A 15,153-nucleotide genomic window follows, 5' to 3' on the forward strand; every position below is an offset into this window, starting at 1 on the left:
CCTGGAGGTCATCAGACTCTGTATAGAGAGAGGGGCATGCATCGACCAACAGCAGGTAACAAGATTATAGAAACTGAGGGCGGAATCCACAAAGGGTCTGTGCTGCTTTTTCCGATGCAAAGCCAGTGCAAATAGCGCTGAAACCAGTAGCGGCTCGTGGATGCTTCGCCACTAGGGGCGCTATACCAAACATTTTGCAAACATGTACAAGGCACGCATTGGCGAATATTATCACCATTGCCATCGATCAATATATGATCAGTCAGTCAAATGCAACCACGTTTACAATAGCCCAACACAAACACGCACAGCTCTCTCTCTCTCTCTCTCTCTCTCTCGCTCTCTCTCTCTCTCTCTCTCTCTCTCTCTCTCTCTCTCTCTCTCTCTCTCTCTCTCTCTCTCTCTCTCTCTCTCTCTCTCAGATGATGTCAGATCCATTCAATAATAAACACATTTGTATGTCTCTTCATTTTAAACAAGTTACCATTCATTGTCTGAGTGGTTATGCCCCACACGCGGCGAAATTAGAGAGAGAGAGAGAGAGAGAGAGAGAGAGAGAGCGAGAGAGCGAGAGCGAGAGAGAGAGAGAGCGAGAGAGAGAGCGAGAGAGCGAGAGAGCGAGAGAGAGAGAGAGAGAGAGAGAGAGAGAGAGAGAGAGAGAGAGAGAGAGAGAGACTCACTGTTTAGTTGACACGTCCAGGGCAGGAGGGCTTGCCTTGATAAAGTGTATAATCCACTGTTGATGTATTCCAGACCACTGTCCACTGTGTCCAGACTGCATCCGCCATATAGCTTGTTAGCCAAGTGTTAGCTTGTTAGCAGCACCACACAACACAAGTACTTCATTCCTTTGTCCATTTCCGCGTCGAACAGACTGCAAACTACCTGGCGTTCTATCGCCATGCTCTAAGACTCTAACCTTAACCAACTTTGAAAGAGTGCCTAAGCTTAACAGTCTAAAGAACTTGCAGTCACGGCACGCTCTAAGACAAACAGCTGCATGCATCTCACAACAACACAACTATCTCTACCACCAACGGACCAACCTAGGAATAAGCTAGAATTGGAACATTAGAAATTGGATTCGGCCAATCAGAGATCGTCTCTGTGAAATTCTGCTACGGAAAAAAATACTGGCGTCGGCCAATCAGAGAGCGTCTCCGCGAAATGCGGCTACAGAAATTCTTGACGCTACTGGCTAGACCGCTTCAAATCGCGCCCGGATTCCAACATAATAGTCATATTTCAACGCACAACGCGTTACGCACTGATTGGCTGTGACGGATACAGCGATCAAACCGTGACGCGCACTCAGAGCGCTATCGCGTCTAGCCCGGGCCGAGAAATACAAAAAAAGAATTAAAAAAAAGAAAAGTGAGTCACTTCCTGTTCAAGAAAACGATTTTTTTTTTTAATATAATAACGTTATATTGTGCATTGGAAACACAAACATACTTAAAATGAGTAAATATTATTAATTTTAAACATGTTTATATTATTTATAGGGCTATAAAACAAAAAACTAAAAACTTATTTTTCTTCTTCTCTCATATAACCAGGGTAGGGCCTGAGGGGGGGCGGCGCCCGAGCGCCCCTAGTGGTAGAGCCGCCACTGGCTGAAACACAGTTTGCTATCCACAGAGGACACATGAGGTGGAATGAGGTGGTAACTGCATTCCGTCAGCATTGCGTCCGGTGCAATTAGCGCATATTTAAATGAGGTAATATGAGCGGAATATGTCCCCTTTCTATGCAAATGAGCCTCGTCCAAAGCCGCTCCCAATCCACAAAGCCCGGTGCCAATTGCACCGGGCAGTTAACGCAACGCAACTACCGTCTTCACAGACATGGTGGTAACTAAGCGCAAGGCCCTAAGCGCTATAAAGGGGCATCATGCCAGTGTCACAGGTGATCATGGCAGCAGTAATTGTTGGTAGATGCAGGTATCGTAATGCCAGGCGTGCCTGGGGAAAGAATATTTCGGAGTAGAATATCACCTTATCACAATATTATTTAAGTGAGACCGAAAACATCCGGAGACACAAGTTGCCAGCTCAAGCAATACTTTATCTACTGGATGAAATCAAGGATGATATTGAGCCAGCCACCCAGAGATCCCATGCAATCGTATTTATTATTCAAGTATTGTTATTTAACGTTGTCGGCTTTCCCAATGTTGTCGATTGATTGATTGATTTTGATTTTGCATCATGATGCAACTTTTATTTGCTACTTGTTTTATTAGGTATTCATTATATAAAACACTTGGAACTGCAATCCTTGTATGAAAGGTGCTATATAAATACTTTATTATTATCATTATTGACTGCATTCCAATTGTACCACCGCACACTCATATGCTCCAGAATCAACTATAAATTTATAACGTTTTGTCGGGTCCATGGAGTAGACGCTGGAAACAGGCCAATGAAAAGTTTATTCTGGAGTATATGATAATGCAGGCTATTATCCTAACTAAACATTAAATACAACTTGCTCACTCCAAATATTCGTTAATTATAAAATATCTTCACTGGCACAGTGCTTAATTCGGTATAAAGATTCAGCACTATGGACAGGTGTGCTCCAAAAAAATCGAATTTATAATGTATTTGTCCATGTTATTCAGCAGTAGGCTATTATGAGCAAACAAAATTAGTTAGATTGGACATTTTGATTAATTATTTCAAGCAGAGAATTGAGAAATTCGGCACTACTAATGAAGTTATAGCAGGACACTGCCTATATTGAATAACGTAAGGTTATGTATATAACCAAGTTCTGTGAGTTATGGTGCGCTCAGCACCAGTTTCACTGTACTTCACTTCGCGTACATACACTGAATAAAAAATTCCACCATGTACCTTTACATCCCAACATTCGTTTACATCCTACTCGCCTCCTTTCCAAACTTTCACCACAAGGCGAGATCAAGGGCAGCAGCGGCGTCCTGGTGCTGAGCGCACCATAACTCACAGAACTTGGTTATATACATAACCTTACGTTCTGTTTAGTTAAGGCTTCGCTCAGCACCAGTTGCACAACAGGGGCTGAGCGGGAGCCATAGCCCGACAAATGAACCCCGCTGAGGCCCCCCACAACCATCAGACCGGGAGGACCGAGCCCCCCGACCCTCCCTAATGGAGGTTACCCCCCCTATTGGAGGCTTACGGGAGGGAGACGGATCCGACCAGGCGAAGAGGAACTCAAGCAACTCAACGCACAGGGTGAGCAGACCGTGGCTTGACCCCACGACTACACACACGCACAACCCGCATGCCACCAGGGAACGAACGGAAGGAACAACCTTGTTACCGCCCCCAAAATCACGGGGTCAAGAGCAACCCCAACCCCATGGCAAGGCCGTAGCAGCGGAGCGCGAAGGAAGACCCAGTCCCACTGAAGGGACTGGATCCGCTGGAAAAAGGGGGCCTGGAGAGGTCAATGACGCCAGGCATCAAGACCCCACCAGGTGGTCACTTAGTGACACCGCCCCCCACATCGCCAGCGTATTCGGATAGGGCCCCTCCAAGAGCGGGCCCTTTCCCCCCAATAGCACACCGCCTGGCACACTGACCCTGCAGAACAGGCAGTCAGCATGGCCATAAGCACTCAAAAGGTTAACCAACGGAAGCAGGCAGCGCACCGGGGAAACCAGGCAGCAGGCTGTAACCTGAGCCTGGAGCACTGCGGACGAGACAAGCGCCAAAGGAGTCAGCTGAAAACAGCCCCCCCGGCGGAAGGGGCGTATGCTGGCGTTGTTGATCACCATGACAAAGCCTCCATTAAAAAAAAACCACCCAGAGAGGTCGAGGCAGAGAAGGCTGACATGATTGGCAGACGTCATGAACGTGCAGGGGCACACTCAACCGGGTAACCCGGGAGTTGACTCTGCTCCAACACACCAGGGAATCAACCACCCCCTTGGTACCATATGCGGTGGTTGTTCCTATAACCCCTCAAGAACGAAACTTTACTTCGGACCGGGCCCGGCGGCTCGGGAAGCACACAGGGTTACCAGAGGAGGTCCAGAAGACCACCCCAACAGCCCTCTCTCCGCCATGCGTGAGAGAGGAGCGAAGAAAAAGAGAACCATCCCCTTATGATAGTGCCAGGTACAAAAGAGTACCCAACAAGGGTCTCCATAACGCCTAACCTTGTGACACCCCGGGCCGACTCTGCATTTTCCCCCCGAAAAAAGCCCAAGTCCCTCAGGGTACCAGAACAGCAGATCTGCATCCCCGGCGGACAACGGGTTAACTGACCTGGACCAGCGTGACCAGAACCAGTCACGTGCCCTAACCACGCCGACCTGCCTACTCCGGGAGAAGGGGCAGATATGCGTGTCGATCAAAAAACATGAAAAGAGGGCGCCACCCAGGTGGGCCGGTGTGAACCGTGCTCGGTGGCCCACCCCAAGGGCGTGAGACCCCTCTACCTATGTTCTGATCTTATTCCGTAAACATCCCCCAGACATGAACGAGAATCCGTCGAGAACCAGTAACAGGTTCTCGGAAGAGGACAAACCCTCCATCCCAGTTGCTTTATAAAAACGCTGTTTTAACCACAAGCAACCAAGGCGTACTAGCTACCCGCATGATTCTTATCAGAAACACCCCGAGCTAGCACCATGCATGCGTCGGGACACAACCACATCAATGAACAGGCTAATTTAGACCCTTCATTGAATCCTCAAGGCGCCTGGGAGAACGACAAGAAGGGTGTGGTGCTTCCTATACTCCACACTCTTTTATTAAAAAGAAAAGAAGCACCGACTGACATGAATCCCATTTGACACAGCTGAGGATAAAAACTGTTCACATTTTTATATCCAGTCACCCCCACCACAGAGGATTAGACGGAACTCCCCAGAGAGACTTCCCATGTGAGTCATAGAGTGAAAAAGCCATGGCAACCTTGAGTCATGTGACCAACCGACTCAAATTACACATATATCGAGCGTAGTGGAACCCACGCTCTATCCCGACCGTACATACAGGTCTAACTCACGGAAGCCATCGTCAATAGCAACGTGAGTAGTGACGTGTGCTATGACGGGGGGAAACCCAACACTCAACGCCTGTGTAATAGGAGCAGAGTCAGGGAACCCTTTCCCCCCCCCCCTCCCTGCCAAGTCGCCTAACGGCTTGGCCCTGACTGGACTGACAAGAGATGAATAAAAACCCCTGACCAATCAGAAGAGGGAAGGAGGGGTTTATCCGGTACCCCCTCACAAGCCCTTTCCTTGCACACAACAACAACTTTAGCACACGATACCTTTAATAGCAATGCTAATGAATAGCGCAAGCTAATACAATGCATGCTAACCACAGACAACTGTGAACAGGGTTTACAACAAAACCAAGTTGCGTGTGTGTGTGAATCCTACACCCGCATCCATGTTGAACATAGAAAAACACTGATAGAGAGAGCGAGAACGGCTGAGCCATGGTACGTGTTCATACAAACATTACTGCAACCAACACAACAGTGTTGTAGCTCAACATTACTCGTGCAAGCAACAGAACATACAAGTAAAGAGTGTAGGCTGCAGACCTTGCTTAAGCTCTTAACATGAACGTAACCCTCCTATCAACCCATACTAGTGAAGATTCACACTTTGCAACCCCATCATATGTTTGGTGAAGAAACACACAGTTTGTTAACAAAAAATACAGTCCCCCTTTAGAGGGAACTTTTTATTTCTGAACAAATCATATGGCAAGGCCGGGAAGGGAAAACAGAGGGGACCGCAGGGGAAAAAAGTCACTGGGTCTAGCGGCGCCTGCCACCTCGAGCCGCTCGGGATTTGCCACCCCGGGGAGCCCCGGAGGGATGGTAAGCAATCGGCGGCTGGTCTCGACGGTCCCTACCGTCACCTCCGGGCGTAGATGGGTCAGCTGTAGCGGCGGCGCTCTCTCTCCTCCTGGCCTTCTTCCTCGAAGGACCAGCAGTGGCGGTGGTGGCAGCAGCAGCCACGGCGGAAGATGCTCGACGACGTGGCAGCCGTCTGACCCCACCGGCGTCGTCGGGAGGGGGAAAATGAGGTTGAAGCACGGAGCGTTCCTCCTGCATCTCTCTGCACGTCGAGGTCATCAACTGCAGGGCCTTCCCGAACAGTCCAGCATCGGAGAGGGGTGCCGTCAGAAGTGGAAGCCTCTTCTTCTCCGGCACACACGCCTGCTCCAGCCAAAGGTGGCGCTGGTTCAGAGTTGCCAGGGCGCGCACTTTCCCAGCGGCTATGGCCTGCAGCTGAGTCAGATGCAGGACAGCTCCTGCCGCCTGGGAGAGCTGGTCATGTTGTACATCACTCTGCTCCATGCCGCCCGTCAATATCCCGGACATGAATCTTGCCAGCTGCACGATGTTAGACGCGGCAGCTAGAGATTGTGTTCCGGCGATAAATGACTGGTCGCTCCAGTATGCCAACCGCCTAGCCGATTTCCCTTGAGGAACCGGCTTCTGTAACGGCTCCCACACCACCTCCGGACAGAGGAGCGCGGCCATCGGCCTATCAAGCCGTGGCACGCCCTCCCTCATACCGTCGACCAAACCCGCCACCCGCGTAACTTGTACGTAGGCGGGGGTGAGGCCTATGATGTGGGACACCACCTGGCCCTGACGAACATAGGCCCCCATTGAGGGGAAAAATGGGTAGACAACGTCCACCCCTCTCACCGGGCGACGCTGCCATAAATGACCTATGAGATCATCAGGGACAGGAACAGGCAGTGGCTGTGGCAGCGGCACGCCGTTTGCGACTGCCGCCACCGCCATGAGCTCGGGAAACAAAGCCCGCAGTTCCCCCTGCAGACTTTCCTCCACCGAGCCTGCATCCCTCACATACAGCAGGCTTCCACTGGTCAAGGAGCCACACTCCGATGTGGCTGATAGCAGGGCATCCCGCCGACGAGTCAGAGGTTCTTCTCCAACGTCTTCAAACGAGGCGCCCCAAGGAGACATCTCACCCCCTCCAGTGTTACCTGGACGGGCGGGATACCTGTCTCCACCGGGCCTTCAAATAAGAACCCGTCCGCCTCTACCATGTAATCCTCTGTTTCCATCGGGCATGTAGAGACTGACGCATCCTCACTGGGCTCCAGCAACTCACCAAACCCGGGCCGTTCGCATCTGCAAGCCACCATCTTGCGACGGGAGCGAGCCGACGCAAAATGTTTGCGTCTCAAATCCCCTGGAACAAAAGGAACCGGCCGCCCAACAGCGGACGATTCCTCGGAAACAGAGGAACCAGAGCCAGAACCAGGCCATCGCATAGGCGACGGCACCGGTGCACCAGCTCCTTGGAGAGGCGAACTACCCATCGGACGCCTACCGGGCGTGGCTGTCAACCACAAGAGAGGCAACAGCCCCGCTCCAGGACGTATGACGGAGGCGGAAATGGAGAACCGCTGGTGGAGAGTGGCGCTGCGAACACGACTCTCCGGAGTAGACATTATGACTTAGGTTTTTCTATCGAATATATGAGAGAAGAAAAAAATAAGCACAATGTAAACACGTCTCAACTTTCTTCAGCTAACAACCTCGTCAAGTGGGGATCTACCGAAGGCACTTCCTTGTGGTGAAAGTTAAGAAGGAGGCGAGTAGGTGACCACACACCTGCTTATGAAGGTAAGCGGATGGGGGTGTGGTCAGACGAATGTTGGGATGTAAAGGTACATGGTGGAATTTTTTATTCAGTGTATGTACACGAAGTGAAGTACAGTGCAACTGGTGCTGAGCGAAGCCATAACGAAACAGAACATGACAAATGAGTACTGTATGTAACAAAGCAATGAGTGTTTGAGAGGTTAGTCACCTTACTAAAAATGCTTCAGATATTTGCATGAATAGAACAATTAGATTGGACATTTGATTATGTATGTCATCATGGACAAGCACAATACAACGCAAATAAATAAAGAAACCCATTATTATTTATTTATCCCAAATTAACATTCTGACGGCCGGTCTGCAGGCAGTCAGCCCGTGCACGTCGCTATACATTAACAGTTGTCTATTATAATCACATTTAACATTTTAAGCATTTTATGAGCAAACACAATTCGTTAGATTGGATATTTGAAAACTGTCTTGAATGGCCAAAACGTCTGGAGATTATGGCCTGCTAACGTTACCAGGTACACTTTTTTTTCACCAGTTAACCTGATAGGCGTGCTGATCAGCAGTAATGCAATGTCATGATTGTCGATTGATGGGAGCAGGGACGTGCACAGGACTTTAGAGGGGCAGGTGCTCAAAGGCTGAAAAGGGCACTACACTTGTGTGTATATATTAACCAAGCATGCATGCACGATTTTTAAGGGCCCTTTTTGGGCGGGGGCCCCCTTTTTATGCTTTTTGGGGGGTTTTGGTGATCAAATATTGAATATTGAACTATAATAATCAGTGCAGGAGCTCACTTATCCTTGAAAGACACTTTTATCACTGACTTAAAAGGCCCATACATCTCCATAAATGTTCAGGGGGGAGGGAATAAGTGCTTACCCTACAGACCCCAAGAAGTGCTGTATATTCTGTATTGTTTAATATAAATGCATTTTTTATTCCAATCCCGATTTGTATTTGAGATTCCCAAATCCCATCGGACTTGACTTCTTCGTGTCCCTCAATGAGTGTAATACCAGCATTCAACTGTATGCGCCACAGCGGTTTCTATCATCATCATCATCACCACCCACGCTATGCATAAAATATATAGGTCCGCGGAGAGGCACGGTGAGGAGGCCGTGCAAACTGCAATGGAATATGGGGCATCTCTCTCTCTTTACCTAATATTTTGATTCTATCCTGACATTTTTCAGTTGGAAGGGCAGTCTATATGCGTAACGGTAAAAAAAAAAAAAAGAGATTATTCAAAAAAAATTCAAAAAGGGCACTTTTTTGATGAGGCTCAAAAAGGCAGGTGCTCAAGCACCCCTTGGCCTCTATGTGTGCACGTGCCTGGATGGGAGTATCGATAAATAGACAGATTTGTTTATGTAGGCTATATTAACTCATTGACCGCCACGTTGGGAACATGATATGACTACTGTATGTGCTGCCAACGCATTAAACCTATGGAGTTGCTCACCTTGTTTGCAGGGCTATAACTATTTAAATATTATAGCTATATGCAATACTATGGCCCATTTGGCATCGAGTATCTATCGTTCAAGATGTGAAAAAGGAATATTTTTTCCATCCATACATTCCCGCTTTATACCGTGGTGAATATAAGTATGGATTTAGAGCGGTTTAGGGTAATTCCTGGAAGGCCAGTAATAGGCTGCAACGCATATTATACTTAATCCATTGGCATTTCGTCCCTATACACGCTACAATAAAAAATTCAAATGCATCTGATCGGTATTTTATGTTATGTTATTATGCATGCATGAAAGGGGGGCGAGTAGTTTCTGATTAATTGATTGTCAATAACGGCATTCGTTAGTACAACAGCATACGCTGATCAGGGCGATGGCTATGAAAAAAATGCACAACTAAGCTGAAATTGACGATAAATTGCTCTTACCTGTGGCCGGTGAGATTACAAAAAGAATATTCCAATTATTTGATTGCCATCTGCTAGATCGTATGTCCATTTGGCCCACGCCCCCCACAGCATAATGAATCTGGCATCCCGAAAGCGATTCAATGCGATCGGGTATACCCCTCGGTCCACGTTACTCAAAAACTCCGCCCGGAGGAATTTCAATGATACACACAGTCATACACAGTCAGAAAGGAAGTGCGACATCGGCCGCATACCACCAGGCGGCGGTATTGGACCTTTGCGATCTCAGACACATTGCATATGGTACCACAGCCATTCTGGGTGATTTATGAATGGAAATAGCGAATGAAAGAAATAACGATCCAATAACGTATATATATGTGGTTGGCGTTATTCGATTGGCGGACAAACACGTATTAAATCGTTGTTGGCGGCCAGTGAGTTAAGCAGCATATAAATGACGAAAGATAGTGACAAAAACAAAGGATGCAATGGGTCATGAAAATACTAATTAAGCAAGCTCTACCCATTACGAAGTAAACTAAATAAAATATGAAATCAATGGAATACTAATGGTGAAAAATACTTAGATATCAACTGGCCTTGCGTCCCGCTCTGCCTACAGAGATAACCCCTTATCTCCACGCACCTAGCTTGCACGAGAAACAAAAACAAATGCACCCACTTGCATGTGACCACGCCACTCCCATGTGCCCTATATTTCACCGGAAGTGGTCACGCCTCACCCTTCCTCATTTTGTTTCCACACGCGGAAGCAGCTAGATGCACTTCAGAACTGGAGATTGTTATGAAGCAGAAGGTGAAATTACACAATGTTGGGAATTCGCCAGAAGTTTGCCAGCCCCCGGAACCTTCTCGGCACGTCCTGACAGCACGGCGGCCCTATCCTGTGTTTTCCTCGTCTTGTGACAGCGGACCGAGGGACGTCGCGCGATGGTTAGCAGTCGAGCTAAGTCGCGCACAGGTAGGGCCTGCGCTAAGCAGGCATTGGTAATGGCATGTGTGATACTGCTCGTTGTCTCGTGAGACGACCGAGTGATGTATTGGCGCAAGGGGCGGGATATTTGGGAAAACATGGTCGTCATGACTCTCTTTTGGATGTTTTTCCAGGTATCCTAACGCGCAGCTAATGCTAATGCTACAATGTTGGGGCGCCGTTCCCCATGTACCCCACCGAGGGCTGTCTTCACTGTCTTCCCTCCTCTTAACCATTCATGCTGACGGTCAATCAGTGTCTAATGTTGGGGGTTTTAGCGGGGGCTTATTTACCCTTTCAGGGCTCAGGGCCGGTGTGCTTGTTGTGAATCTATTAATTGAAAATGGGGGTCCCTGATGTAGACAGGTATAGCGTTTTCTCTGGTCTGCATCCCCTTAACAATTGTGTGTATTGGGCTAGCCCATTCTGCAATATGTTAATAGAGTTTTCGTTCATTCTTTCATTTATCCCTTCATGGGTGCACACCACAGTGGAGGTTGTTACATGACTACTAGTGGAGCAGTGCTTCACTAGTAGTAGACTTTGGTCGGCAGCCACCACTGGTGTTCCGTGCTTAGTGAAGCAGGTGGCATCAGTCCTTTGCCCTGACATGGTGGAACGGTGTCCCGCCCCGGCCGACACCATGAGGCGAGTCGGCCCGGCAGGTGGCTGGTGGGCTGATGAAGCCTATACCGCCGCGGTACAGAATTTGGCAGCGACTGGCAACATTGCTCAATTGGCTGCTTTTCTGTCAAAAATGGTGTCGGGTGGTGGGGCCTTAGGGCCAGCCGACGTCAAAACCATCACGCAAGGTTTTGAGGTTATTCAGCTTTTGACCTAGCCGCAAGCTATAACCGCAGGGAGGGCTAGGATGCTGTCAACGGTTGTTCACAGGCATCTTTGGTTGGAGCAATCTCCCCTTGAGGAGGGGAGCGGTCTCCTCCTCAGGGCTCCCCTCTCTGCGGGTGGACCTTGGTCTGTCCACGGAGGCGCGGGCGGTATTTGACCTGGGCCCCACGCTGCCCCACACCACGCAGCCAGAGGTGAGAGCACGGCCTCGCCAGCGGCTGCGGCGAGGCCCCCGGCCAGCGGCCATGTTTCCCCCGCCTGAGATACCCTGGACACAAATAAAACAGGTGATCACAAGGCCGACAGCCTCGGTGGCCCGAGGGATCGGCTATATTAGATGGGCATGCCCTAAAAAACCATTGCCATCTAGCTGTGTCTAGCACACTCTCCGGTTACTCCCCCCCGCTACACTACGGGACGCCTGTAACTGTTCCGCAACAGTAAGTGACTTCCGGGGTAGGCCTGATTGGCCCCGACAGGCACGTGACGCGGCAAACTCAGGACGCGCAACGAGGCTGCTGAGAGCTGTCGCGCGGAAATAGGCTGTCTATTGCCATTCTCTAACACAAACTCTAACCTTAACCAGCTCCTTAACAGCGCCTAAACTTAACCGTTCTAACCTTAACCAACTCCGAAACAATGCCTAACCTTAACCTTAACCTTAACCATGCCTAACCTTAACCATAGAAAGAATATTGCCATTCTCTAAGACAAACTCTAACCTTAACCAGCTCCTTAACAGCGCCTAAACTTAACCGTTCTAACCTTAACCAACTCCGAAACAATGCCTAACCTTAACCTTAACCTTAACCATGCCTAACCTTAACCTGCGAAAGAATACACGTTAAAAAAAAATCATGTTAAAAAAAAAAGATTTGATGGGATTCGAACTCACCAACAACGGACCGCAGGATAGCAGGATCGCTGCTCTGCCAGGTGAGCTGAAGCGCCGAATGAAAGTCATGGCGTATTTGGACGGTTACGTAATTCCGCAAGCTCTGCCGCTCGGCTCCGCGGAGCGTGCCGCGCGGCAGAGAAAGTTGCGCGTCACGTGCCTGTCGGGGCCAATCAGGCCTACCCCGGAAGTAACTTACTGTTGCGGATAAGCTATAAGCCTACGGGACACAGGGCTCTGATTTGTTCCCTTTGGCTGCGGGCCGCGTTCTTCCAGTGAAGAGCAAGCGGCCCCACATTTCGCTTCTCATGGAGACAGGGGCTGACACCCAGTTGCTAGCTAGGCCTTGGTCTGTCTATGAGAATGCTGTGCTGTCAAGCGGCTCCCACACCACACGTCCTGCGTCTGTGTTTGGTGAGCCTGGTGTTGTATCTGTCGACGGAGCAGGGTTCCCTGTATCTAAAAAAAATTGTCAGAGGGGGAACTCTAGGCTCAGGAGGTCGCAGCGTGGGTTCCCCCCAGCCCCGCCCTCGCCAGGCCGGGTATTACGTTAGTGCCTCCCCAGTCTGGACTTCCGATCCCGCGGTGGTCAGCAGGCACGCGTGATTTGGGTGCTAGTAATATCACTACAGGGCTACGGTGTGTAGAGACCCACCCTATCAGGCAGTGTGAGGACCACACACCATGCATGTCCAGCTGCAGAGCAGGCTGTCCTCAGCAAGCTAAGCCGGGAAGATGCTCAGCGGGGGAGCCTATGTCACCAGGGGTGATGGCCGCTCCCCCCGTATCAGACCGCCCCTTCTGTCGGGGTCCCCCCCTTGGGTGCGATTGCCTCATTGGTGTGATATCCCAGCTCCACAAGACATCCTGCTCGTGCGGTTGGCGAGACCAGGGTTGACAAGGCACAGCGGGAGGGACCGGGCCACCTATCTACAATTCCTAGCGGACCAGTGGCAGTTGGCGGCGGGGGCGCTTTGGAATTTTACCACGTATGGCTGCAGTGGTAGCCATATGTCGGTGTGGATGGAGAGAACGCTGAGGGCGGCGCTTGTGTTACAGTTTACACACCCCCGGCCTCCGTTTTTGGGTTTGGTATAGACTCTATTATCAGAGTCCGCGGCAGTGACAGCCCTGGCTGAGGAGATTCGTTCTCTGGCGGCGAAACAGGCCGTTGTCGTGGTCCCATGGGAGAACGCGATGAGCGGCGTTTCCTCCCGATATTCTCTGGTGCCCGAGAAATCGGGGGGGGGGGGGTGTCAGACTCATACTGGACCTGTCCCATGGAAGGTCCGTCAATCTAGATCCGATCTCGAAAATGATTGTGGAGGGTTGTAGCCAATGAGTGTGGCTTTCCATATGATACCCCACCTGGGGATGTATGAATCAGGGATCTGGTGAAAAACTAACGAGCGAAAACAGGAAGAGAAAAACAGCCAAATGAATTTAAATCTATGAGAATACTGAGTACACAGTTTACCAAAATCACTCATAATCACTCATTTCTGAATGGATCTTTATGAAATTTGGACAGGTACTACATAAGGCTTCAGGCTATGGATTTTAAGCCAAACCACCTTCTGGGGAAATTCTACTAACTACTACAGAAAAACTTGAGTAATATACGTTTTTCTACAACTCAAGTTCAGACCTATGTTACTCTATTTCATTAGCACTAAAAGTGAATTTTCTTTCTGGAATCAGAAACTTCAGAATGTCATCTTTCAAAAGAGACCAGGCTCAAGCATGTGCTATAAGAATAAAGTATGTTGTTTTGGTTTGCAAAAAAAGTATGCAGTCCTCAAAAACTAAAACTAAAATGGACAATTTTGGGGGTGCAGGTTAAGAGGTAGCGCTTTATAAATAAAGTTGGATTGGATTGGATTGGATTGGATTGATGTGCTTTATGACCTTTTTTGACAACATTTCCCCTAAAATTACTCTCTTATTTCCATTAATATATTAATTAATTAATTAATTAATTAAAACCTTTATTTATACTCAAAAGCAGTTGCCTTTTGAGTATAAATAAAGGTTTGAATTAATGAATGAATTAATATATTAATGGAAATAAGAGTCATTTTAGGGGACATTTTAGGATAAATAATGTAACATGCCGAGCGCAGAGTAAACTGCCAGTATACATTTAAATGCCTCAGCCAGTAATAGGAAGGAAAAAAGGCAGTTTACTCTGCGCTCTGCATGTTACATTATTTATCCTTGTTAAGAGATAGTCTTACATGTCTCTTCACCATGGAAGTCTTGCCCACACACCCATTACTGCTGCATTATAATGTTAGACCCTCTTGTGAGAATATGGGAGATCGCCACTCCGGAGCTCTCTAAGCAACTCGAAACTGTGGTTATCATCTTCAAAGTCTGTAATTTCCCAAGCTACTGTCTGCCAAACACTATTTCAAACGTGCCTTCTGATTGTCATGTGATCAAAATGGTGTCTCCACGTGTAGCTGAACAAGGTTCTATTTTACTCTATTCCATTCTATTCATATCATCCTCGTTATGCTGCATACTGTAGTATCTGGTAAAGATACTATGTCCTCTGTACCTGCGTTGGTATCAACCCAACTGTAAAAATGGATGTCCAAACATGCGCTCCTGATTTGTGGCAAGTTTATTAACAGAAGCAAGACAATGGCTGCTTCATAAAAAACACTTGCTGTTGCTCAAAAACACTGGATGGTTACAATAATTCAAGGTTTGCACCGGATCTCCAAACTACTTTAACAAGAATGTTCATTGGTATGGTCAACACCGTTGTCCGTGATCTCGTTCTGTGTATAGCGGCGTAGATATGTAGTATTCGGATATGAGGCTTGTTCAATCTTCTTCCGCATTCTCAATGATCTTCCCCCTAGTGTCTTGGTGGCCCTGTATTTATAG

General features: G+C 48.5%; 1 protein-coding gene across 1 annotated transcript in view; it reads left to right on the forward strand.

Annotated features, from left to right (window-relative positions):
* trpa1a (transient receptor potential cation channel, subfamily A, member 1a) overlaps nt 1–15,153 on the forward strand; it is a gene marked incomplete at both ends in the record, with an annotated part of 132,351 nt that overhangs the window by 7,873 nt on the left and 109,325 nt on the right. Inside the window, one exon of the mRNA XM_084327736.1 lies at nt 1–55. This exon is cut by the window's left edge and continues 91 nt beyond it. Within this exon, the coding sequence (XP_084183862.1) occupies nt 1–55 (55 nt within the window). The remainder of the gene's footprint in view (nt 56–15,153) is intronic.

This window comes from Notolepis coatsorum (genome assembly GCF_963971535.1).
Source record: "Notolepis coatsorum genome assembly, chromosome: 13".
NCBI classification, from domain to species: Eukaryota; Metazoa; Chordata; class Actinopteri; order Aulopiformes; family Paralepididae; genus Notolepis; species Notolepis coatsorum.